At 42.8% G+C, this 24,479-nt stretch overlaps 1 protein-coding gene across 8 annotated transcripts in view; it reads left to right on the forward strand.

Annotated features, from left to right (window-relative positions):
- GPM6B (glycoprotein M6B) overlaps positions 1-24,479 on the forward strand; it is a 112,065-nt gene that overhangs the window by 74,922 nt on the left and 12,664 nt on the right. For 2 of the 8 annotated variants that reach the window (XM_080375707.1, XM_080375708.1), the window contains exons 2-3: positions 11,505-11,624; positions 22,307-22,493. In XM_080375707.1, coding sequence (XP_080231833.1) covers positions 11,505-11,624; positions 22,307-22,493 — 307 coding nt within the window. Of the gene's footprint in view, positions 1-3,215; positions 4,079-11,504; positions 11,625-22,306; positions 22,494-24,479 lie in introns of those variants that run through there. The other 6 variants (XM_080375711.1, XM_080375712.1, XM_080375706.1 and 3 more) reach the window with 5 other exon arrangements.

Consider the following 24,479-nt stretch of genomic DNA (forward strand, 5'->3'; position numbering starts at 1 on the left):
GTTTGAGGGACAGTTTCTGTATTTTAACTTTTGAGTCTCGGATCTCATAAGCTAATCCCAAATTGCTCTTGAAGTATGTGAGAACACTCTTTATTACAGCTCTGCAAAGCCTTTGTAAAAATGGCAAGTGTGTATTCATCTCCTGAAAGCTTGTGAAGAATTTGCTGTAGCTTATGATAGAGCTCCTCAGCCTTCAGGAATGTAAACTAGATTCAGTGACATTCAAGATAGATACTCAAAAGGAATTGGCACGTGAACAGAATTGGGGGTTTAATACATTTTTTAACTTGTGCAATTGTGGTATTTTTCTTGACTGAGCAAAATGATTAAATGTTATTTTTTAAACCTAGATAAAATAGGTTAAAATGTCTTTTTTTGGGTGGTGTGTTTTTTTTTTTTTTTTTTTTTTTTTTTTTTACTGTTTTGCAGTGGATGTGACTTGGTCTGCAGTGCTTTTACATACTTTGCTCCACTGCTATTCCTCCTGAGGTTTGGCTCTAGGCTTAGAGCTTTAGCAGCAGAATCCCTTACTGCTCAGTCCTTGTCCTCATTTTTATTTTGGTCTGCAAATAAAATGCTGGGCAGAACTCCTGAAATGTGACTAGTCGCCTTCCCTGGTTGCTGGTTATCTAAATCAGCCTGATCTGCATAGTAGGCTTTTGCTGAATATAGATCTTTAAAGAATTTTTTTGTAATTTCTGCCTCTGTGGCTCTGTCTTTTGTCGTGTTGTCATAGTCATAGACTTGATGTCTCCCAGTCTCACCACATATTATGAAAAAGATGTATCTGATTAAGGGAGGGAGCACAGGATGAGACATCTTGCTGGCTGAGATTAATGCTCGAAGTGCAAGCTCAGCACCCATGCATTGGAGGAAATAGCATATAGTTTATTTTATCTACTGTGTTTATCAACGATGGGACAGAGGTTTGATGATTGAGAAATGACTTAAGATGATAAGTGCTTAAAACCCATCATATATTACAGCAATCTGGAAAGCAGTAAGAAGGGAGGGGGGAGAACTTTACACTTGTGCATCACTTGAAGCTTTTAGAGGATGATTTAGTAGGTACAATTAATGCATTTGAATAGTTGGGATTGATGGCTTCTGAAGTCTTCAGTTCAAGCTCTGGCGAAGTTGATGCTGGTCTAGTGGAAGGTGGCCCTGCCCGTAGCAGGTGGGTTGGAAATAAATGATCCTTTAAGATCCCTTCCAACCCAAACCACCACTCTATGATTCTACTGTGATTTCTTCGTTGCTCTTTTGGAGGAGGAGTTATCTTCAAAGAAAGCAGGTGAAATAGTCTCCCAGCCTGTTGGTTTTGTGTTTGTAAAACATCTGCTCTGAAGTCTTGAGCCTGCCTAACAAAATCTGCTTGCCAGCAGGAAAGTACGTAGCTGTTTGAAGGAACTGACATAGAGTGGAGGGCTTCATTAGGTTTCCTCAGGGGACAGTCTGTAACCAAAGGTTCTGTTTAACGTATTTTCTGTGTAAAGAAAGGAAATTTCTTGGTGACGTTTGTATTTTTTGTATACTTATACTAGTAAGTGCATTACTATTATACCACTTGATTAATTTCTGAACAGGCCTTTTGTAACTTGCAGTGGTCAGAAGAGGGGTTTCAACCTTTTAAACTTTTAGACCTTCTGAAGTAAGCTGAGAACATTAAGAAACAGAGATCTAGACTGTGACAGCCGCGAGCAGAAGTACTGACTGAACAATCAGAAGTTCCAAGAAGAGAATTGTAATGTCAGAGGCAATCAACTGTTTTGACCAATGACTAAAATTTTTGTTGACTTTCAGCAAGTAGGGCATGTTTGCTATGGATTGTCAATCTTACTGATGTTAAATGGGGGGAAACCCACTCTTTGTAGAACATTTTCTTTGTATAATCATTATCCCAAATGTGAATAAGTTGTCTTTCCTAACTTTTAGTAATAGTTAAAAGAATACAGCAAACACATCACCTGCAGTTTCACCTTTCAGCTGCTTCCTTGAGGGAGCGTGTTTGCAGTGTGTGGTCTTGCTGGTCAGGGATATGAATATGTGCATGGACTGCTATGTGGGCATTGGAGAAGGAGGTTGGAAAACAGGTCTTGCACCTGACTTGAGGTCTCTACTAGGGCTGCTGATTTGATTACCTTCAGAAACCCAACCCATTGTTTCATGTTGGTTCCTGAGGATACTTCGTCTCCTCTACAAATTTAACTTCATTCTGCTTATAAAAAGGTCTGCTGAGATGGGAGCTTCAACTGCAGACTTTTCCTGGACTCCAAGAAACCTTTTTATGCAAATGCTTGACATCAAGGTTTGATGCTGTGGTACAAAACCTTAGTATAGGTCCAAGACCTCTTGGCAGCTGGGCCGAAGCATATGTCTGAGCAGTAATGTCCAAAGCAAAGTAACAACTATGGAGGCCACGGTGAGAGAAGAGGCATTTGTGGACTGATTTCTTGCAAGAGAAGGGAATTTTCTCTAAAGGTTGGGTTTGAGGGGTTTTGTGCTTTTCACTAGGCACCTATAGAAATAAAAATGCACAGCAAAATTGTGGGTGTAGCAACCTTAAACCAGAAGAGGCTGAATTGCAGCTACAGATCTTTGGACTCCTTCCCTCTTCCCACTCCTCTTGTTGAATCTGTTTCATGAAACATGCAGTGTGTAGGTTTTAACATCCCCAGTATTTGCTGAATCTGCTAGGCATCTTTGCAGCCCGCAGAATCAGCTGCGGCAGCTGGACCCCCAAAGCCTGCCATACCACAAAGGGCATTACTCCATGGTTGCTCCATCATCCTATGCACAAAAAGGGATGCCTTTGGGCACGTCTGCCCTGTGCAGTGCAGCGCACTGAGGCCATGAGACAAGCAAAGTGATAGGCAAGGTTAATTAGCCTTAGTACAGTACGCCCTTAAATATGTCAGTTACCTTGGCGTTTGGAAGGTGAATAATACCCCTACATGGTGTTGCCCAGCTCTGTGGCTCCCCAGCATGGGGCTGCTCAGAGCGGCTTGGGGTGACCTGAAGTCACCCACGCAGTGCAACAAACCATACCAGGTCAGTACGGTTTGTTAGATCATGCTGCACTCTGGATTTAAGGGAGAAATCAAACGTGCTTAACAGCAGCTCTGCACTCACTTCTAAGCACGGCTTTAGGTCTCTAATGGCAGCCATCCTTTTAAAACCCAAGCTGTGTTTTCTTATAAAGTATTGCACGTGCATTTCAGGTCGCTTGAACTTGTTTCCTTTCTGCTTGCTTGGATTTTTGTGTGGTTTTCTTTACATCATGCTTGCTCGTCAGAGAAAGAATTTAGGTTTTCCATGTACATATGTATGTACTTTTTTGCTTTTCTGCTTCTCTCACAGTCTTTTGCCGTGGGTGAGCGGAACTTACTTGGCAAAGAAAGCAAACGGAGAGAACAGACCCATCACCCCCCACCCCTTGAAAGAGCAGAGGGCATGTGGAATAAATCAAAATGTGAAGCATAATAACGAGGTCCCATGGGAAAGGGAGCCTTGTGATTGTGTGCTGGCGTGCACTCCCCTTAGAGACGGCAGCCGGGGGGCTCCTTTCTTTCTCGCCTGCATCTCCCCGCCCGATGTCACCAATCCATTCACTGCCCAGAGAATTGATTAACATTCGTTGGGAGCCTTGGGACACGGGGAAAGAGGGGGAGAGCAGAGGGTGAGGGGAAGGGGGTGCAAGCTGGTGCTGCTGGTCCCCACAATGTGGCAAGCTGGGGCACAGTTGGGCGCAGGATGGCTGTTTTATAGCTGGGGACCGCGGTGACGTATGGCTGAGCGCTTTCTGGCACAGCTCCTCATGGACCAGTCAGCGGAGCGAAATTGAAGCTGACAAGACTTTTCTGGCGTTTTGGAAAGGACTGTAATCTACTGTAGGGGAGAACAGAGCCGCTCAATCACCGCCGCTGTAAATAGGAGACGGAAGGGAGAGAGAAAGGAGGCGAAGAGAAAAAGTGCTTGCTTGGGGGGGAGGGGGGGGCAGCATTTTTGGTGGATGGTATGAAGCCAGCCATGGAAACTGCAGCGGAGGAAAATGCAGAACAAAGCCAAGAGAAAAAAGGTACCCAGGGGTCTAACAATAGCCTGTTTAAATCTTTTCATTCAGGGGGCTTAAAGAGGTTTAGGCCAGTTTTGTCACTTTTTCAAATAACCCTTAAACAATCATTACGGCATCTTTGGGCTTTCAGCCTTCCTTTCCTGCATGGCTTGACAACAAATTAATAGAGCAGCAATCTTTCTTGTCTGCATCTGTATTTGCTCTGAATCTGTCCTAACCCTACCCAAAATGATGTTTGCAGAAGTCTTGTTATTGCTGCGTCTTTGGTGGATTCTGGTAAATTTGGTTTGCAGAGGTAGCATGTGCCTGTATGTTTGCATGTCGTTTTCAGAGCTGTAATGTGGTGATTTCATGGAGGCTAGCCATGTACTGAGGCTTTGCAATGCCGTGTGGGAGACCTAGGTTATAATAACATACAATAATTATAACATCACACAATCTTCCTGTAGTTAGCTTGATGCCAAATGCTACTCTTATTTTTAAATTCCTTTTCCTTTTCTGTGGTGTCATGTGGCAAATTTTGCTTTTGTAGAGATCTGCCTGCACTATGATAATGGGGAATAATGCAGTGAGTTTCACGTTAGATTTCACGATGTGTTAATCACTAGAATTGCTGCTTAATGGAGAGAACAATTCTATGGTGTAGTGGTTCTGCAGTAGGGAGATGGCAGCACAGAATGAGAGGCGTTTCATCCATCCCAGCGTTACAGGTGATTTATTTGATCTGGAGTGCTGAACTTGAGAAGGTAAATCCAACTAGTAAAGGATGTTTTGTTTCTGCGTCATACAATTTATGCCAAATAAACATCCCTCTTCAGTGTAGCAGACCACTGTACAAATCATAGCAATATTTTTTTTTTATAAATATAGCAGTAACAAAATTATTACAATTTCCACTTCCTTTTTACGTGACTTATGCTATACTTTTGAAGCTGTTGTGTCATTTATAAGCGTTATTTCATAGGCATAAGCAGCTGATACACGACTAATACATTTCCCCAAGTTGAATTGCTTCCTTTATTGTTAAACAGTTCAGATATTAACATAATGATAAATCCCAGTACTGTCCAGTACCAGATTTTGTTTTCCTACTTTGATTCTGCTTCTACCTACACACTTTGTATAATTCAAAGCTAGCTTCAGTTTCAAGTAAATGAAATTTGTCAAGTGATTAGACATAGTACTACATAATCCCTTAGGGATTTCACAAAAGGAGGTCCACTGATGAGAGATTAAACTCTGAAAGCTATTAGTGTTTGTGGACAATAACCCACCTCAGTGCAGATTTTGAGTAATTAATGTACAAAATGTCCTAAATACCTTGACTACAAAACCACCTTGAACTTATGGAGGTTTCTTCAAAAATTACAGCTATTTTTTCTTCTGATTGATGAGTTTCTCTTAAACTGATAGAACTCATGTGCAATAAACACCAACAAAAGTTACCCGTACGCTTTAGCAACTGTGCAAAACAAAATGTGTTGCTGAGTTTGTTTATGATGAGTTTATGGTTTGCCTTTTATTTTGGCGAGAATGAAAGCACATGTAGAACAGTAAATCAGTTACGAAGTCACGGTGGTTGATACGTTGCATTTGTAGGACACAGGCAGGGGAAATTCCTATCTTAATTTTACCACCATTTCCTAGTTTTTCTGTGATAATTTCATACTTTGGATCTGTTACGTAGGTATGTGTATATAACATGTCAAGGCTTTGTTCTTGCCAGTTTCCTAATTTCTGAAAGTAACATATGATCTCTCATGTTATGGTCTTTATTTCTATTCATTTAAATTCCTAGTATGTTTTACAGTGAATTAAAAAGCAGGAAGCTGAAACAGCCCTACTCCTAGTTTCAATAGCAAAATAAATAGCCCAGATCCTTCTGTGAAGTTACTGCCATGAAGCGGTGATGAAGGAAGTGTATTCTGTTTTGGGGGGCAGATTTTCCAAAGTGGTAAGACTGTTGAGCCCATTCAGGATTTTAGATGGGCTCAGGAGGCGCTGGGTACCTCTGAGATGGCATGATTTTTCAAAAGGGCTCTTTCACCAGCCGCTCCCATGGAGAAAAATGAGCTTTTTCTCTGTGTGAAGAAACTTCCTGGAAAACACTGCTGCTTCATTTTGGGGTATAAAACAGAAGCTGACCCCTTCAAAAATGTGTCCATTTACTGTTTGGGCTGGATCTCCGGCTTGCCAGGCCTTACACGCTTGCCAGGCTTGCAACATTTGCTTCTTCCTTGAAGATCCCACCTGGATGTAGTGTAAAGGCTGTCTTTTATGAGATGCCCTAGATCCAGTGATAGCAAGGCAACTGCCACAGCTTGAAGCAATTGAAGTGCTATCACAAAGTCTTTTAACTCTTCCTTCCAGAAATTAATTGCAGAGTACAAGGAGATAAACCAGCATTTGAAGGGGTTTGGGGGATGTCGCTATTGCCAAGACTGAGCAAGAGAAGATCCTAATCATTTCACTTTGGTTATTCAGGCTCACACACAGTATGCTTTGCACTGCCTGGTTCTAGGGAAAGGATCTGCATTTAACTAATAGCGAATTGTACTTTTAAGCTAAGAGGTTTTTTTTCCTTTTACCAGAATTTTAAACTACAGGTTTCCAGGTTGTGTTTTTTAATGCAAGAACCTCCTCAATGATATACTGTAATTGTATAGAAAAAATACTTGGAGGAAGTTGGGCTAGGACTATGTGATGTCTATATACAGGGCTCCCCATACTCAGAACACTGGAGAGCTATACTGCCCAAGCGCTTGGGATGAGCAGTGAGATCTATTTTCAGTTCGAAGACCTAATACAGTCAGATCTGAATGTGGTGTCACGTAGGTACTAGTTTGTGTTTCCCATCCCTGTGGCAAAGGTGGATGGCCAGCTATTTTGGACTGCAGTGTAGCTGAGACAATTTACACATGCTAATACGCTTTATGAATAATGACTGATTAATGAATGAAAATGATCGATTGTAGATTTTTAAAGTTTGCTATATTGTGTATGAATTCCAGTTTTATATTTTAATGATTATTTTCATGAATTCTCTGTCTGATTCAGGCAGTGATACTACCCAGCTGATGGATTCAGTGTTTATCAGACATTTGTTTCTCTGTACTCAGATGAGTGGCTGCTGCCCCAGTTTTTTTTAATTGGAAATGGAACAACACCCATGTTGATGGAGATAAGAAATAAGGCAGCTTTATGCTGCGTATCAGCAGCCCTTATCAGAGGAGAACACCATGAGCGAGCTGAAGCAAAATGTTTAACAGATACTTTACAGGGCTGGGGGACAGATTGGATGCATTTTAAAGATGAAGGTTTACAAATTATTACAAATGACAGGGTTTATCTTGCAGGCATTAAATTTAATCAAAACGTGAGGACTGGGCAGCCAGATTTACTGAGGTGGAATAAGTAAGAAAAATGAAATGCCGTTTTGCATCAGCAGTGAAGGATATAGATCCTGATACACATTAACAGAGACAAGAAGTTTCCCTTTTCATGTAACTATGAGAAATACTACCAAGTTGCAAAATTAAAAACCAACCAAACAAACAATCAAAAAACCCCCCAAAACCTAAACAAAAACCCAACTGTGGATGACCATGGTGAATTCACCAGTTACACATGGGAGGATGGAAGAAAGCCATTACACTAGGATCTGGTTTCCTTATATGAATACATACAATGTTCAAATTGCATATGCTCTGCTGAGGAATAATGAAAACCAGCTCGAGCAGTTGTACCAAAGGTTCCTTTTAATTGGCTCTTCCCTGCTAATGTGCTCTCAATGAAAGAAGACCTCGTGCTCAGGAATGGCTCTGAGCTTTATTATTTTCATCACATATGAAGCAATCTTCCTGCTTTTAGATTCTAAATAGACGAGTATATGCTAGTCAAAAAGAGAAAGGAATTACTTCTCTTAAGCACAACTGTACAACTGTGTGCGATAGTGTAAATGATGCTGCTGATATGTGACATGAGAAAGGAGTGAATTAAGGTGCAATTTATTTCACTTAGTGAAGTTCTTTTTACTCAGCAAGCTTACGTTTTGATGCATCACAGATAGATGTATTTTTCATTACAGCAGATTGAAAAAATTGTCTTTTTCTTTCATATACTTGTTATGGTTATTAACCAAAATTTTCAAACATACCTCTTTAATGTTAGGCTCACACAGCAATATCACAGCTGTTGAGCCATTGAAAGATTTTTAGTATGCTGCATAATTTTTCCTGTTTCAAGCAGTTTATTGATGTTTCACATCCCCTGAAAACAATAACTGCTTTAAGTCCCTGAAGAATATGGCTGTAGGAAGAGAGGTCCAGCCCAGGGAGAATCTGGGACACACGATATTCTGGGGATAATAATTTGGCAGGCTTAGTGATTTAGGTTTTAATGAATAGGATTTGGTTTCTAAATAGGAGGGGGTTGGAAAGCACTCGAACGTACTCATACTGGTCTGAATGACCTCATGAACACAGAAAACCCAGACATATGTGCCACGGGATATGGTAACGGGGGCAGAAAAAACCCAGATGGCACGGTGCGTGCACAATGGACTCCGCAGTGGGAGCAAATGGGCTAAAGAGGGGAGTGAAGAGGGGTGGGGAGTGCCCCCTTCAGTTACTCTGACCCTTCCCCATTTTCTGGCCAGCCTTGGTCCTAGCGTAGTATTCATCACCAGACTGCCAGGTCATAAACAACAACCCTCATTTTGCTCCTGTGGACTGCTTTGTCAGCTGCGACAGATGAATGTCGTAACTGTTTGTTTCCTCTAAAATGGTATGCTAAAGGCAGCAAGTGTGAGGATGTTGGACACTGGGAATTTTATTACAGCCGTGCAAGATGATTCATCCCAATGAATATTGAACACCATGGTTACCATTGGTGTGCCTGCGTGGTGTGACATGAAAACACTGTCAGTTCTGTAGCTGCTGCCTCTGTGCAGGATCAAGTACAACCTGGTTCTGACAGGAGGCCTCGAGCTGCATGAGCTTGGCTGTGCGTGAAGGGTATTGTAACCTAGAGCTGGGAATGCAATTAGTGTAGTTAGTTCCTCAAAAAGCAAAAGGTAAAAAAGCCATTTAAGCCTATTTCCTTTCCTGACTAATTAAGAGTTAAACTCTTAACTCGTATGTACTGTGTGCAGTAGTTAATTATGCCACTGAAGCCTGTGGGGCTTCTGACCTGGTGGTGATTTTGCACGAGTGGGCCTGGGTGGGTCCCAGCAAAGTCACCAAAAGATACTCTCGGTAGGTTGTTCCAGGCACGCAGTAGGGGCTACCAAACAGCCATTGCTAAGTGGCTCTTTGCAGAGCAGTAGAAAACATGAGATTCCTTATGCAGTTTGAACTGGTCCCTAATGAAAGGAGCCCTGTTATTACAAAGCCAGAAATTGCTAATTAAAAAAACCCCAACCTCACAGAATATTTTCACTTACAGAAATGATGCTACAAAGTTTAGGTGCTGTTGTGGCATTTCAGGATTTGATGTTTGTCCCACAGCAGACGGTGGTGACTTCACTAGTGTGTCCCCAGGCTAAGGGAGAAAGGCAGCTGCCTGCTCTGAGCAAGTGTTTTTTTATAGCTGCTACAGAAGTCTTGAATTGTGAGTTCAGGCCTGGTAGGATAAAATCCTTTTGGTGCCAGAGGTTTGGTTTAGGTGCTGCTGCAGTGCAAATGAAGAATTTTTTTCTTCCCGGAAGTCCTTGCAGCTGCTAATTTTTAATTTATCTTCAAACCTATATCTGCTATCCATGTCCAGTAAGTAGCTTCAAAAAAGCAGGGAGCAGACAGTTGAGAGGGAGAGGGGAGACAATGGTACGCAGTACCTTTATTGTATGGTATGGTATGCAGTATCTGTTATTGAATTGGATACAAAATGGAAAGTTATTATGTGTTCCTTGTGATCTTACGAACAGGATTGTTCCTGCGTAAGCAGAAGGAGATTATATCATCCTGAGCAGTGCACAGTCATTTTGGAACAGTACTTTCAACACATGTTGAATTTGGTTATGCTCATAAGATGGGGAATTTGCCTTTCCTGAAGGGAAGGGTAAGCCATGCAAAACATTATGATGACTTTCAAGAAAAATATACTACCTGATGCCTGCTTGCTGGTTTGCGTGTGAGTCGCAGAGAGGGGAGAAATACCAAGCCACAAAGTACCTGTTAGAGAGAGCCATTGATAATAAGTTTGCATCCCAAACCCAAAAGACCGTTTTAGGTTTCGAGTTCATTTGCCAGTGTAGGAGACGAACAAATTCTTGTTTCAAATCTCTAGATCCAGCATCTGGATTCAAGGCCGAGATTTATTTTTTTTCTTCTTGACGTGTGCAGATGTAGCTGTGCCAAACTCTTGATTGTACCAGCAGCAAAACCACATGAAAGAGGGACCGGGTCCAGGACCTTCCTAGCCCCTCACAGGCCAGTAATTTATGGCATCCCTACTCTCCCTGCCCCCCGAAATTTGTCTCTGATCTCGTTAGTCTACAGTAGATGGGTTTTCAGCACCATAACCTTCACTGCCCAAACACTACTGAATCAGTTTTATTTTGACCGGAGATGATGGTTACTTTCTCATTTAGCCACCACAGAGTGGGACTGTGGTGTGTTTTAGATAAAGGTCTGTCTGTCTCACCCTGACAGCCTTGACAAAGCCATAGTGGTGCTGGGAGAACATGTAAGTTGAAAAGTGATTTGATGTTGTTTTGCTAGTGGCCTCTTTCAGGGGGCTCAGAAGCCCTGTGCCAGCGGGTGTGCAAGTGCATTGGGTGTGTTAATGCGTGTGGGCTCTTGTTGCTGAGCTTCATCAGTACGTTGAAAAGATGGAGAGGGATAACTGCTGCCTCCATTGTAAACCTGGAATAAGTCTGTTTTATCATACTCTGTTCAGATTTTTGGAAATGACCAAAGCTTATGTGAAATAAAGCCCATGACTTTTTTTTTTTTTTAATAGAGTAACGGAGCCAACTCATGTGTTTGTCCTACCTTAACATGTGACAATAACCATCTTCTTTGACAGATTTAGAGTCCTCTTTTTTTAAAAAAAAAAAAAAAAAAAAAGGAAAAAGGTAATGTGCTTTACCGTGACTTTGTCTTTCTTTACTTCTGGAGCAGAGCTCTTTGCCATGGACAAAGAGAAGGAGACATGAGAATGGGTGGGGGAAGAAGTAGAAAGTCCTTCCTTACGTGTTTAATTCAAATCCTAGATGGAGTTTTAGCTATTCAACCTTTCTTAACACCTGTGTGAGCATTTCCCTGTCGATCGTCCCTCCAGACCTCTCCCTTGGTTTGTAAGGTTATGTTATTTCAGTTCTGAAACTACAGTGTGTTTTTCTGGGCTCTTATTTTTAAAGTTAAATGACTGAAAGTACTGAACTGAAACTTGCTGGTGACACTGACTTTTTACCACCTAAAATTGGCAGTGATCACCAGACCAGAAATGGAAATTGGCAGGTACCACTGGATGTACAGGAGTTCAAGGCCACACCGGTACCATCATGTGCCAGCATTGAGAGGCAATATTAGTCCTTTGGGGATTCAAGGTAAATAAAGGGCTGGGTGAAAGGGAAATGGAGAGTTCAGAAATGGTAGTAGCATAAACCTAATGCTTTGCACTAGTCCTAACAATGTAAGATAAATGTTCTTCTGTTGTTTTGATTTAAGGCTGTTAAGGAGTCTAGTTCTTTTGTATTGAATACTTGACGTAAATTTAAATTTGTTTTTTAATGCTTGAAAGACACTAATGTGTGGTAAGGTACACCTTGCTTTTAACGGTGCTGTCCGATTGCTTCAAAACTGTTTACAGATAAGACAACATGGTATGGGGTTTGTTTGCAGATTAATTTATCAGACTCATCAGCCACAAAGGCAGTAATTGGCACTAAAGCAGTGACAGCAAATCTGACTTACCGGTCTCCTACAATATGCTTTCTAGACAATATTCCGTGGTTTTGTTTGCCTTTTCCCCTTGTTAGAAGCAGTAAGTGCATATGTCACAAGTCTAAAGGAGGATTTCAGTTGAAGCTTTAAAAATGGTTCAGTGATTCCACATTCCTGTCCTTTCAATGTCTGGCTTGAGACCTCAAAAAGATCCTATTTTGTTTTCCTGAAGATTTATTTCAAGAGTTTTGGGAGAATATAGTTGTGAAGCATCTCAGAAAGGCACCTGAAATCAAGCACATGATTGATTGCATTGGAAAATTCCAGTCTGACTGAGGGTTAGTGCAGCAAAGGGTATAAATGCTCAGAGATAGCATTTGCAGCTAGCTCTATCTAGCAGTCCTCTTCTCTCTATGGAGCAGCTTGACTGAAGCCTGCTTGACAGCTTGTTTGCTGGAGATGCCTGCCTCCACATCAGAGACTTTTAACAGCAGTTGCAGGGAAATATTCACTAAAGCTTGCTGCCTCATCCTTCCACTATCCATTATATTTTCACACATATTTGTTCTTTAGGATTCAAATGTTTATGTATTTCAAAATAATTTGCTTGTTTGCTGGTTGTTTTTTATTCCAAATACTTAGGTTGCAAATCATGGGCTCCATCTTCAGTATCAATATTCATTTTGGCCATACTTTATGAAAGATTACCTGGGTGACAGACTCGGGGCTGCCAGAAGACATTCCCAAACTTCAGATCAGTGCATGTGGGATATTTTGTAAATGGAAGAAATGCTTCAGAAAGGAGCAATAGATTATGAATGCTGCCCTCCTGGGCTGTGCAGGACAGAGGGAGGAGGCCAGGTGCCTGGTTATCAGGGTCTTGTGCCCCTTCAGCTGTCCCTGGTGATGAGACATGTCCGTATGTGCTTTCACAGATGAGCCAGGACACAGAGGAGACACACAGCCTTCTGTTGTAGCATCTGGGAGTCTGGCACCTAAAACGGTGCTAGAAACCCTTGTTTAGGCAACTGAACCCTATTCAGGCTGCCTTGGGAATCTTCCTGAAATAACATGCAGATAAATGTGGTGTCTGTCATGGAGGAGTTGAAGATGAAAGAGTTCTTGCTGATGGTGGTAAAAAATGCCCCATCAACAAAGCCCAGAAATGCCAATTCAAGGGAAGGTGCTATAAATGGCTGCACTTAAAAGAAATTAAAAGGGTTTTAGGCAGCAATGAAACTGATCTGAACAGGTCTTTAGTAAGTCAAGTCTGCCAGTGATGGATTAGCCACAGTGAAAATACTGGTCTTTGCTACTTTCCGTTAGATTGGAGGGAAAACGTCACTTTAGTCACAAGTCACAGCTGTAACATGCCTCCCTTCAGTACTGGCACACAGTTTGCTGCTGCTCCTGGGTGGCATTGGCTACTGTGCTGAGATAAACTCTCCATTTCTTTGACAACACATGTTATTTCTTGGGTGCCTTTATAGTACGGATATTTCTACTTTGCCTCCTCTGTCAGTGTCCAAAAAGGGCATCACTAGGGGAGCACCTCTATGGCAGTTCTTGTGGTATCCACCTCTTCTCCCAGGGTCTCCACATACAATGTGATCTCCCCTCCCCATTTTAAGCTTTAATCTGGCACTTGAGCAACAAGACCAGAGTGTGGGATATTCACTGTGGTGCTGGAGCCAAGACATCCTCAGAACACCTGCAAGTTTAATGAGCCTTTCAAAACGCCTACAACAATTTTTTCCCAGGAAGCAGAGTACCATCTTTTTCTTTACTAAGAGAAACTTAGCAATGGTTGTTTAACAAGAAGCTTAGCTGTAGGCATTCTTCCAGGATGGGTGGGCGTTGTTTGCTTTATGAGTATCTTTTTTTTATTATTTTTTTTTCCCATAACTTGCCTCCCCCAGATGCTGGGAGGTGCTTCAGCTGCTTTGTGAGCGCATAAGGGCCTGCAAATGTGGAGTATCTTGCTGAAACAGCCTGCTCTCTTACTGAAGCAAGCTTAAATTTTGCAAATGGTGTGGTGAGCACTCAAATGGGGAAAACATCTGTGTGAAAGCTGTTGCAGGGCAAAGGGCTTCTGCAGTTGTGGTTCAGGTTTCTTACTGCTTCTCTAGTTCCATAGTTGAGTAAACCCATAGCTAGGTAAACATCTGGGAAGATCTCTGTATCTTCAGTTATCTCTGAAATGGTGAATTTACCTTCCAAATTTTAGATATGCCAGGCTGAAATCACCACACACACAGTTTTTGGCCCCTTAGTTCTAGGGAGAGAGAGGTTGTGTTTCTGTTTGCTTCCTTATAGCTAGGGAGGAGTCAACTGGGGAAGCAGTCGGTAGCAGTGGCTGAAATCCAGTGTGGCAGAAGTCTTGCTCTCCTGCTGAGTGCTGAAGGCTGATGGAGGGTGAGGTGAGTTACAGCTGCCAGAAAGGTGGAACTAAGAGTCTCAACTCCAGTGTTCCAGGTAAGATACCTTTGATTAAAGTCAGCTTTAAAAATCATGTCAGTCAAGTGCAAGTGGATCTGGAGGATGGCTGAATCAAGGAAACCCAAATGTCCTTACAGAAGATTTCACAAAACTGATAAAGTAGCCCATGGGACTGAAATGCTTAGGTGCTTTTGTACTTCCCCCAGGAAGCTTGTCTAGACCTTCGGGCATTTTGATTACCTCTGGCAGTCTGCCCATCACTTCATCTGTCTTACCTCTTTGGCTTGAGTTTGTCCAAAATTACCACCTGGGCTGGCACCTACTGAAGCAGCAGTCCTTGCCTGTTGACCCTACTGAGTGAGTGTTTCTCCCAGAAGGCAAAAAAAAAAAAAAAAAAAAGGTGAAGCAAGGGGAGGGAGGTCAGGTGAGGGCAGAAAGGAAGAATTTCTTCAGGCACGTTGAGCAGTAACTTGTTGGTATGTCAGCTGAGAGTTACAGCCACAGTTTGGCGCAGCAGCTGCCCTTGCTGGTGCAGTGTGTTTGAACTTTGAGCTCTGCGTGCCAATGAGCCCTTCCACGTACTCAGACTGTGCAGAAGTCCCAGGGGTTGTTTTGGGGTACGTAAACCACCAGAACGAGTCTCCAGGAAGAATAATGCCAAAGCTTGTATCAGCACTGCTGGAGCTGTCTCATATGTGAGAAGTCCTTTTTTGAAATCACCAACTTAATATTTTTTCTGCAGAATTAGCTTACAGCTAGAAAATACCCATCCTCAAGGATGTTTGAAGTAAGGCCTTCTCCGAAGTGTAAATTAGGTATTTTTCTTCCTTTGTGGCTTCCACTGTTTCATAGGCCAAAGGTAAAACAGAGAAGACTTTAATTCAAGTAAAGTTCTGCCTGACCTTTGTCAAAGAGCAGTAAAGCTGGACAAGAGCAATTCTCTCACCTCACTATCTCATGAGGCAGCAGCATTCTTCCTGTGCAGGTCTGACTGCTTGCTCCCACACAGCAAACACCTGGGATGGGCATTTGCAATAAGCATGGATGTAGTGATTCATATTTCATGGACTGCACTGTCTGGAAAAGATGCCTTCAGTGCACCTGTGAGCTTAATGAGTTTTGCAGTGGCTGGGAATGATATCGATAGGGAGTGTGTGTATTTGAATAAATTTGAAGAAGATATATTGGATAAGGCCTGTAAAAGACCATTCAGATCATCTGTCCTTGCATGAAACAGCTTTGATTCCTGCAGTGGGAATGCAGATTTTTTTTTTTCTATAATAAGTGCTGGTTTGGGCCTGAAATTAGAAGAAAAAAAGGGGGTTATGTTTACTGCTGTCTGTTCTTAGTCTTCTCTGTGTCACTTAATAGCATCCTGAAGAGATGAATCTTGCCTTGGTAAAACAGCCTTTTCTCCAGTTCAAATATCATGTTTTCTTTGGTTGAAAGGAAAAAAAAAAATATTTGCTTTTGCTGTTGGTGAACATTGATAACCTCTGCAAGGGTGTTTGCATTTTGAGGTTTTGGGGTTTTTCTGTTAATCATGTTAGAAAAAAAATGTGCTTGATTTTAAACCTACGCTTACTCTATTTTTTGGAGTATTCAGGTGCAGCTGATTATCATTATTCACACAGTACCACAGAGATCCTTTATGCTTTGTGGATTTAAAAAGGCATGTGCTAATGGTCCTTCCAGGCTGTGAGATTCTTGTTCTTAGTGTGCACCAGTTCTCTTTTTCTCTGTGCCAGTTCTGGCACAGGAGGCATAAGCAATGGTTTCTAGTTCTCTGCTACACAAGAATGTAAGTGTCTAATGAAGTTTAAAGATGGCAGGCTTCAAACTGGTAACAGAATAAATACCTTTTCAAAAGTGAGGAAACTAACTGTATGACAGTGCTGAAACCAAGTAACTCATATAGCTATCAAGAATATCTGGACAAGTTGCAGTTAATGCTGATGACCTTCAGAAAGGAGCTACTTGTTCTATAAGTAGCTCTTAAATAGTAGAGATTGGGATGAGATTTATTGGATGGATCAGACTACTCCTGATTTCACTGCGTTTCACTTGAATGAAGCATCTTGTGCTAGCCACTGTGAAGGATGAGAGCGGTGGTCTTGCTGGATTTCAGGACTGATCTTTTGTGGTAGCCCTGGTGGCTGCAGGCTCCAAAGGTCACATCTTCTCCATCACTCCATCAGATACTATGCTGGCTAGGAAGAAGTATTTATTGATTAACAACTCTGGAAGAGGGGGATGTGAATGCAGGGGAGCGATTGTCAATCTGGCTAGACTGAAGTACACTTGCATTAAGTTTTCTGGCTCTCATGAATAGTTCATTTTCAGTATAAGTTAATTTCACAGCTTCTGATTTGGGGAGGACAAAAAGGCAAAATTAGGAGATGTTGAAGTTTTCTTTGGGAGAGCTTTAAGAGGGTTTGGGGAGGAAAATAAAGGATTTTCTCTATTTGAGCTCATCACTTATGTAGTATCTTTAATGTACTTAATCCAAAAGTGTGGTGAGTGAGCATTTACTGTAATTAAAAACAGAGGTTTTAGCTCTGTCTCATGTTTTGTAAATCAGCAAAATTTAATAACAACAGGAATAGGTAAGGATAGAGCTTCATCAAAGACTTCCAAATGATTTAACATTTTTTATTTTAGTGCCCCTATTAAAGTGTGGAGAGAAATTTGTCACATGCTTTAAACTTACCCGTGTAAGATTAAATATTTTATCTTATTGTACTGTTGCCAGTGACCCTTGGCTGCTGGTGTGGGTGATAGATGTGAGAAGTAAAGTTATCTTACTGCCATGTACTGGCTTGTTCTCACACAGGGAAGAAGGAGGTAAATTCTGTTTTGCTTTTGAGGTATTAGTATATTCCTGCATCCCTCACTGCTTCCCTCGTAGCTGTCAATCATGCTGTAAGGTGTGAAATGGTACATCCTAGCATGCATAAGCCATTCAGAATGGAGATTTTAAAAAATACAGTAGGTCGCAGAAAGTAAAATTGGCGTTTGCTTTCATTGACATAAAGTTCATTTTCTGACAAAGATCCCTGGTGGTTTAGGACTCTGATGGTATTATTCACACTTAGTATTGGGTAATCTTCAGCACTGGGGAAACGGGTGAATGTAAAATACTTAGTTCTCCTCTTACTTTTATTTGTGAATTGGGAGTAAAACTCCCAAAACCAGGCTCTCGTGGATGTGTGAAAATAAACCTGATTTACATGTGATGCCTGCATTTAAGATGTTAAATGCAGTCATCACGTGCTTTTTCACTAAGTGAAAAAGTGACACATCACTAAGTGCTTTTTCTTTCCGTTGGGTTCTTTGCAACCTTCTTTTTATTGAAAGAATTCCTCCATACTTGCTTCCTGAGTTGTGGTACTGAAGCCAACAGACATTGTGGTTCTGTGGTGGAACATGCTGTGTAATTTTTACCATGTGTTAACTGGACAGGTGTCCAATATGCCAGGATTTCTAAAAATGCATTACACTATTATGGGAAGTAAGTGATAAGAAAAAAATGGTGCCTGTTACTTCATCTCCCAGAACAGCAAGACAGACTTACAGGAGGGGAAGAAATGAAACTTCTAAGGAAAAGAGTGAGGACTGAGAAAATGGCCACAGGAGCCTGGAGGTTTAACTCCTTAAAATGGAGAGCTTTTCAAACCTCTTTTCAGGTTTTCTTTGCTCTTCGTTTTTTTTCTTCCGTGATGACCTTGACTGTGGGATCAGTGGTTCATACCTGATACACACTGAGGCACTAATTCAACCTAGGAGGAGCTTGGAACATTAGAGGACAGGCTGGTTTTCTATCCAGGAGGTGTGGACACTCTTACATCACGTTTTCCGTGCTTCACTCTAAGGGATGGCTTTGTGAACATGTGTCTGTCTCAGTTTTTCAAGTCTGGGCTTCAAAAGCTATGTGTGAACTTATTAGATCAAGCCCTGGGAATACTCAAGACAGCTACCTCATCCCATTGTCTTTGTCATTTCCTTTGACCTTAGTAGGATGAGTTAGAATCAGAGAATTGTGCTTGCTGCTTTTTTTTTTTTTTTTTAAGACTGCTTTCCATTTATTCTGCATTACCTTGCTTTTCTGAGTTTAAATCTTTAAGCTGTACTTAAAGCACCAAAGAAGGTTTAGCCACACAATTGCCATTTGACATGGGAAATTGAATGGGTTAAGCGCCTGCATATATGCAATAGCCTGTACACTGTTGGGTAGAATGTATAACAGTTCTTCATACGTTAAACAACCAATTGCCGATTTGTGTACATATGTAGGTTTATCCTTTACCAATTTCCTGTGACTGATAGTTTCCAGGAGATTAAAAGAATAGCTGGTTCCTGGTTTTTTCTCTTCTCTCTATTTTTGTCCTTTAGCAAGAATATTTGTGTGTGTGTGTGTTTAATAGCATTCATTCCCTAGAGAATAATCTCAGTCCTTGTTTTAGCTGGCCTCCTTCTGAGAGTGTGTTAAATCTGTAGCCAAGATCACAGGCAGCTCTGGGCAAATCATTGGGCTGTTATTAACCTGCCTCCATGGCAACTGCTGCTTGCTAGCCTGAGGACAAAAAATGTTTTTATGCTGCTGAGTTGCACAAAAGGTTCTAGTGATGCTTTGCACAAAATGGCCATTGAAACGGGAGATGCAGTGACGTGTGTTTGTGCTGTACAGTTTCATATTTAAATCATTTTACGCTGTTGTGTTGGAAGTGGATATACAGCTGAAAAGTTCAGCATGTTGGCCATATGGAAGGTAAAAACTAGCAGAAAATAATTGGAATGCAACTTATTTTAATACTACTTATTTTTGTCAGCTTGAGTTCACAGGCCTTCAGTATGCAGTTGTCATTAGTGTGTTAGTTTTGTGAGCATTAACTAGGCAAACGTCATGGGTTTTCAGTTCTACTGTACGAAGATAGCACTGACTTGGGGTTACAGAGAGAGATCATAAAGCAGGTTTCCTGGAAAGCTTTCATTTTTTTTCAGAAATCCTCTGATTTTCTTCAGTGCTTGTTTGGGAAGCTTGGTAAGCATATCTCAGTGCTTGATGAGCTTCAGATTTTAGCTGGTTTTGAAAGCTGCTCTGGACAGCACTGTTTTAGGCTTGCTTTAAAACAGAATCATAAACCCAGCTGTGTTGCTCAGGCTAGGCACGGATTTAAGCTGCTCATAAAGCAACGGTGGGATCTGCGGGGGGTCTGGCAGCCCCAGCACTGTGATGAGGTGGTGTCCCGCAGTTAGTTACCCTCTGGCAGGAGGCTGCGCAACTCCTGCTGCCAATTTGGGTGCAGAATGACTATGGGTGGATGGATGGATGTAGTCTTTTGGAAACATGCTGGTTTGTGATGCTTCCTGCACTTGCAAGCTGGCCGCGTGCTATTTCCCTGTGAACTGAAGTCTCTCTGCTTCCTGCTTTAGTCTTGGTGCAAAGGTGAGCAGTTCCTGCAGTTCCACGTTTGGGCAGTTTTCTCTGCCTTGCTCAAAATAGTGTGGTTGCTTTAGACATCTCTTAGGGCATCCCTTGGCCGTGGTCTGCACTGATAAAATGAAGGCCGTCCAAATATCGTGATGCCTTTTTAATTGGGCTGTAGAGGAAGACATAAAGAGTATGGCCACAAAGATGCTATGTGTAGCTGGCAATCGCTGCGAGGTGAGAGGGGGTTTGCCATTGTCGGCTTGTGTTTGTGGGTCTGTGGATTAGTGGCAAATATTACCATGTCTTTGGGTAAGGGATCTGACAAACTCTCCAGGGCGAGTATTCTGCCAGTGGCCTGGAAAGCCAGCTGTGTGGTATGGGGTACTGGGAGGACAAGTACCTAGTTAGGGGGTGGTAGTCATCAATCCTGGGTCTACACCAGTTTTTAGTTTTGTCAGGCAGGCTGTTCTCATGCTCCGAAACGAGCAGCTTATCTTTTGGACCTTGTCAGTCCCTTGGCTTTGCTTCCAGCTTATTTCCTATCTTTGGTGGGATCCTTCTGTGAAAGCAGTCTGTGGATCAGCATGATTAGGTGATCAACCTCCTCCACACCAAGACATGATTTAGTGTTTAGTCACATTCTCCTTTAGGAGTGCAGCCCAAAAGGCAGTTTGTTTCCTGCTGGGCTGTAGCCACGTGTGTATTGAGCATTACCTGCTGGATTGGATCATGGTTACTCTTGAATAATTCTTCACTGGTAATCCTGCGCCAGGTGCAACTGTTTCTTGGATTAACTCTTGGAGGTTTGGACCTGACCTAGGAGCAGGTGCTGTGGAGGTGAGCCAGCCTCGTGTATGGCTGCTGTTGCATGTGGCTTGTGAGCTGCACTCAGGTAGTGTGAATTTGGATTTTGTTTGCCCTGTCACTGCTGAGCTGCAGTGTTTGTTCATTTGGCAGTATTTTTGTCATGAAAATCATTCCTACTGAGTGGACTCCAGCTGTGGGCTTGACTATAAAAGCTTCCCAGGCTTGTTTCTATACAATTAAATCTTGTCTGTAGTTAGCGAAGTGGCGTTTCGTAAGTAATTTCAGTCGTAATAGCTCCTTAAGCCTGACTGGGACACTTGCTAGTGACTCTCTAAAAGAAGAGTTTCCCACTTACGAAATGGGAAAGCTTTCAATTATCGGATGCATATTATTCCCCAGTGCTTCATGGAAGTGCCTGCTCTGCAACTCATTCATTAGTGGGAAGGGGAGGGGGATAAAAATAAACTTGCCTCATGTGGCGGATGGAGACTTGCTGATCTTTGTGAGGAATTTTTAGGGCAGGAAGATGTGATGTGATGTACACGTTTGCCAGCTGCCTCCCTGCCTTCAAAGCTTTGTCCATTTAGCACCTTCCCATAGCAGCAGCGGGCTGTTCCTGCAACGTGCAACACTGGTTGCTCCATTAAGTGTTGTCTTAATGGCTTGTGTTTTGCGCAGTTGTATGAAATGCACATTAATGGAGACAGCTTAATACCATCACCCTGAAGTAATAAATTGGTATGGATTGCCATTACCATTATAGTGCAGTTAAAAGCCGTGTTCGTTTCCTATTTACATTTCCCAGCTCTTCAAGCAGATGGGTTTTCAGGCCACATGGGTTGGGAGGAACCTGAAAATTCAGCTGCAACCTCCTTATTACAATGTTTATAAAACAGCAGTTGGGGAGGGGGGGGGCTAAGTTAACTTAGACTGCTTAAATGATAAATTTCATTAAAACTATGATTATGCTACTGCAGACTGTATTCAGAGATCACTGTAAATCCAGTGTATCCTCTAAAGCTGGAAATGTCTTGTACAGCTTTGTCTCACTGCTCTCAATAATAGTTGCAATTCTTTGGTCCACATTCCATTTTTCTGTTGTTAAAATACCTGTATACTTATAACTTCATACAGATTTATACAAAAATACACTCAGGGAAGTGTAGAGTAGTTAAGTTTTACAGACCTAAATGTGTTCCTCATCCAATGAAAGCGCACAGTATCTCTTACTTTTCCAACAGGCTTCATTGTCTTGAGTACTTGGTTCTCTGGCTTCCTGAATGGTGCCACCATAGCTGGTGCTCCTGCTGTTAGTAATGCTGAAATGTGGTGAGCTCTGTATGAGGAGCTGAATCGCAATGGATCACTTTAGACAAGTGATTATTTTTCTTTTTCCATTTCATAGGCTGTCTCATCGATCTCCCCTTGATATCCTGTAAAGATGGGAGCACTCAGCCCACTTTCTGAGCTTTGCGTCCATACCAACAGATCTGTAGGTCACTGCTTTAGAGGGTGATGCTGTCTTGCACCACCTATAGATTTTTGCTTAGCATGTCAATGCCTGGGCCTTTTAGTTCCAGTGGCTTTTACCATGTGGAGGACAGATACTCTTTTCCTCATAATTTGCTTTTTGCTCATAACATTTCTTTTGCTTTGTCTTCTGCTTAGGTTGCTTTGAATGTTGCATTAAGTGCCTAGGAGGAGTGCCATATGCTTCGCTTGTGGCAACCATTCTCTGCTTCTCGGGGGTAGCGTTGTTTTGCGGCTGTGGCCATGTGGCACTCACAGGAACTGTGTCTATCCTCGAACAGCACTTCTCCACGACTGCCAGTGACCATGCTTTGCTGAGTGAAGTGTAAGTATGCCTCCCATTTCCATTATTTCTCATAACACTGTCATGCTAAATGAGTAGAGATGGATTCAAACCTCAGTCTCTATCCATGAGTATTAGGTTGCTTGTTCGTCCAACAGCACTTGGTGGGTTTTTTGGTGTTCATGCCTGAAGAACCAGAGTATGTATCCTGTTTCACCTATCTATAGTGGGACCAATACTATTTAATAGCTTCATCAGTGCCATAGACAGTGGGACTGAGTGTACCCTCAGCAGGTTGCAGATGACACCAAGCTGAGTAGTGCAGTTAGTTCACTCGAGGGAAGGGATGTCATCCAGAGGGACCTTGATGGCCTTGAGGAGTAGGCTCCTGCGAACCTCATGAGGTTCAAGGCCAAGTGCAAGGTCCTGCGCACGGGTCAGGGCAATGCCCAGTATCAATACAAACTGGGGGATGAAGGGATTGAGAGCCGCCCTGCAGAGGACTTGGGCATACTGATGGATGAGAAATTGGACGTGAGCTGACAACATGCACTTTACAGCCCAGAAAGCCAATAGTATTCTGGGCTGCATCACAAAAAGCATGGCCAGCAGATTGAGAGAGGTGGTTCTGTTTCTCTGCTCCACTCTGGTGAGAGCCCACCTGGAGCACTGTGTCTAGTTATGGGACCCCCAACATAAGAAGGACATGGGCCTGTTGGAGTGAGTCCAGAGGAGGCCACAACGGTGATCAGAGGGCTGGAGCACCTCTCCTATGAAGACAGGCTGAGAGAGCTGGGGTTGTTCAGCCTGGAGAAGAGAAGGCTCCAGGCAGATATTACAGCCTTTCAGTACTTAAAGGGGGCTTGTAAGAAAGATGGAGAAACTTCTCACCAGGGCTAGTAGTGACAAAAAAAAGGGTAATGATTTTAATCTGAAAGAGGGTAGATTTAGTGTTTGTTGTTGACACAAAGTTTGAAGGGCTGACAGGAGTAATAGGGAAGTGTTCTGGTCCATCCCCCCTCAGAAGAAGGTGGACTAATATTTTACAAATGAGAAAAAAGAGGAAAGTCTGGGAAGAGCTTAAATGTTTGTGTCTGCAACCATAGCCTTTGAAAAAAAATACTGGTTAAATATTCAGGCCTTTGTGTTCCTGAGGCTTCTCCGTGAAACCAGAGGAAGGCCTGGAGGCCTGCCTCAGGGCCTGCACTCAGTGCTCAGCCCCACCAGTGGGACCCTCTCCTTTCCCTTGACAGTGAGGGACCAGGCTCTGGGCTGGTGGTCTGAATATGCTGGGCCTTATGTGGCCCCTCCAGCTGCACTTCAGGGCTTTGAAAAGGCCTTTTGTCCTGCAGCAGTGAAGAGTTTTGCATCAGCTGTGATTCACGACCACTGCGCACCACCGTCAGGATGCTGGCTGGGTCTGGGTTCGGCCTCTTGCTGCTGCTTACCACGGGCCAGCACTGGCCCTGGCACAGTGCGTGGCTGGTCCCTGGAAACATCTTTGTCCTGGGATGGGGGTGACGTGAGGAAGGGCAGCCAAAACCTTCTGAAAGCCACCCAAGGGCTCTGGGAGGGGTCCCTGTGCAGGCTGCGTGCATCTGACGAGGAGGCCCATGCAGTGCAGTCTTGCGGGCATTGCACACACAGGTGTGCTGGCAACAAACAAGACGTGCATGTTTTGCTCTACCTGCCCCCAAGACCCAGCTTTTAGGACATTATTTGAAGACTTTGTTATCAAGGTCCAACCTGACATACTTAATTCTCCTTTTTTTCATCTTTTCTTTCATCACTGACTCCCTTTATGTGCTTGCAGACATAGATCTGCCAGTTTGCATGCACGACTGACCCCTTCCCATCCCCTGGGATCACTGGCATCAGTCCCACAGCACTGTTTTAGGGCTTCCCCGCTTTGCAGGGCCCTCTGTGCCCAGACTTGCCACATGGCTGGGGAACTGTACCCCACCAGGGTCCCCCACCACCCATCCTTACACCCCAGCTGTGGCTGGGTGCTGCCTCCCCGGCTCCAGT

Source organism: Falco punctatus, assembly GCF_963210335.1.
Source record: "Falco punctatus genome assembly, chromosome: 2".
Lineage (NCBI taxonomy): Eukaryota > Metazoa > Chordata > Aves > Falconiformes > Falconidae > Falco > Falco punctatus.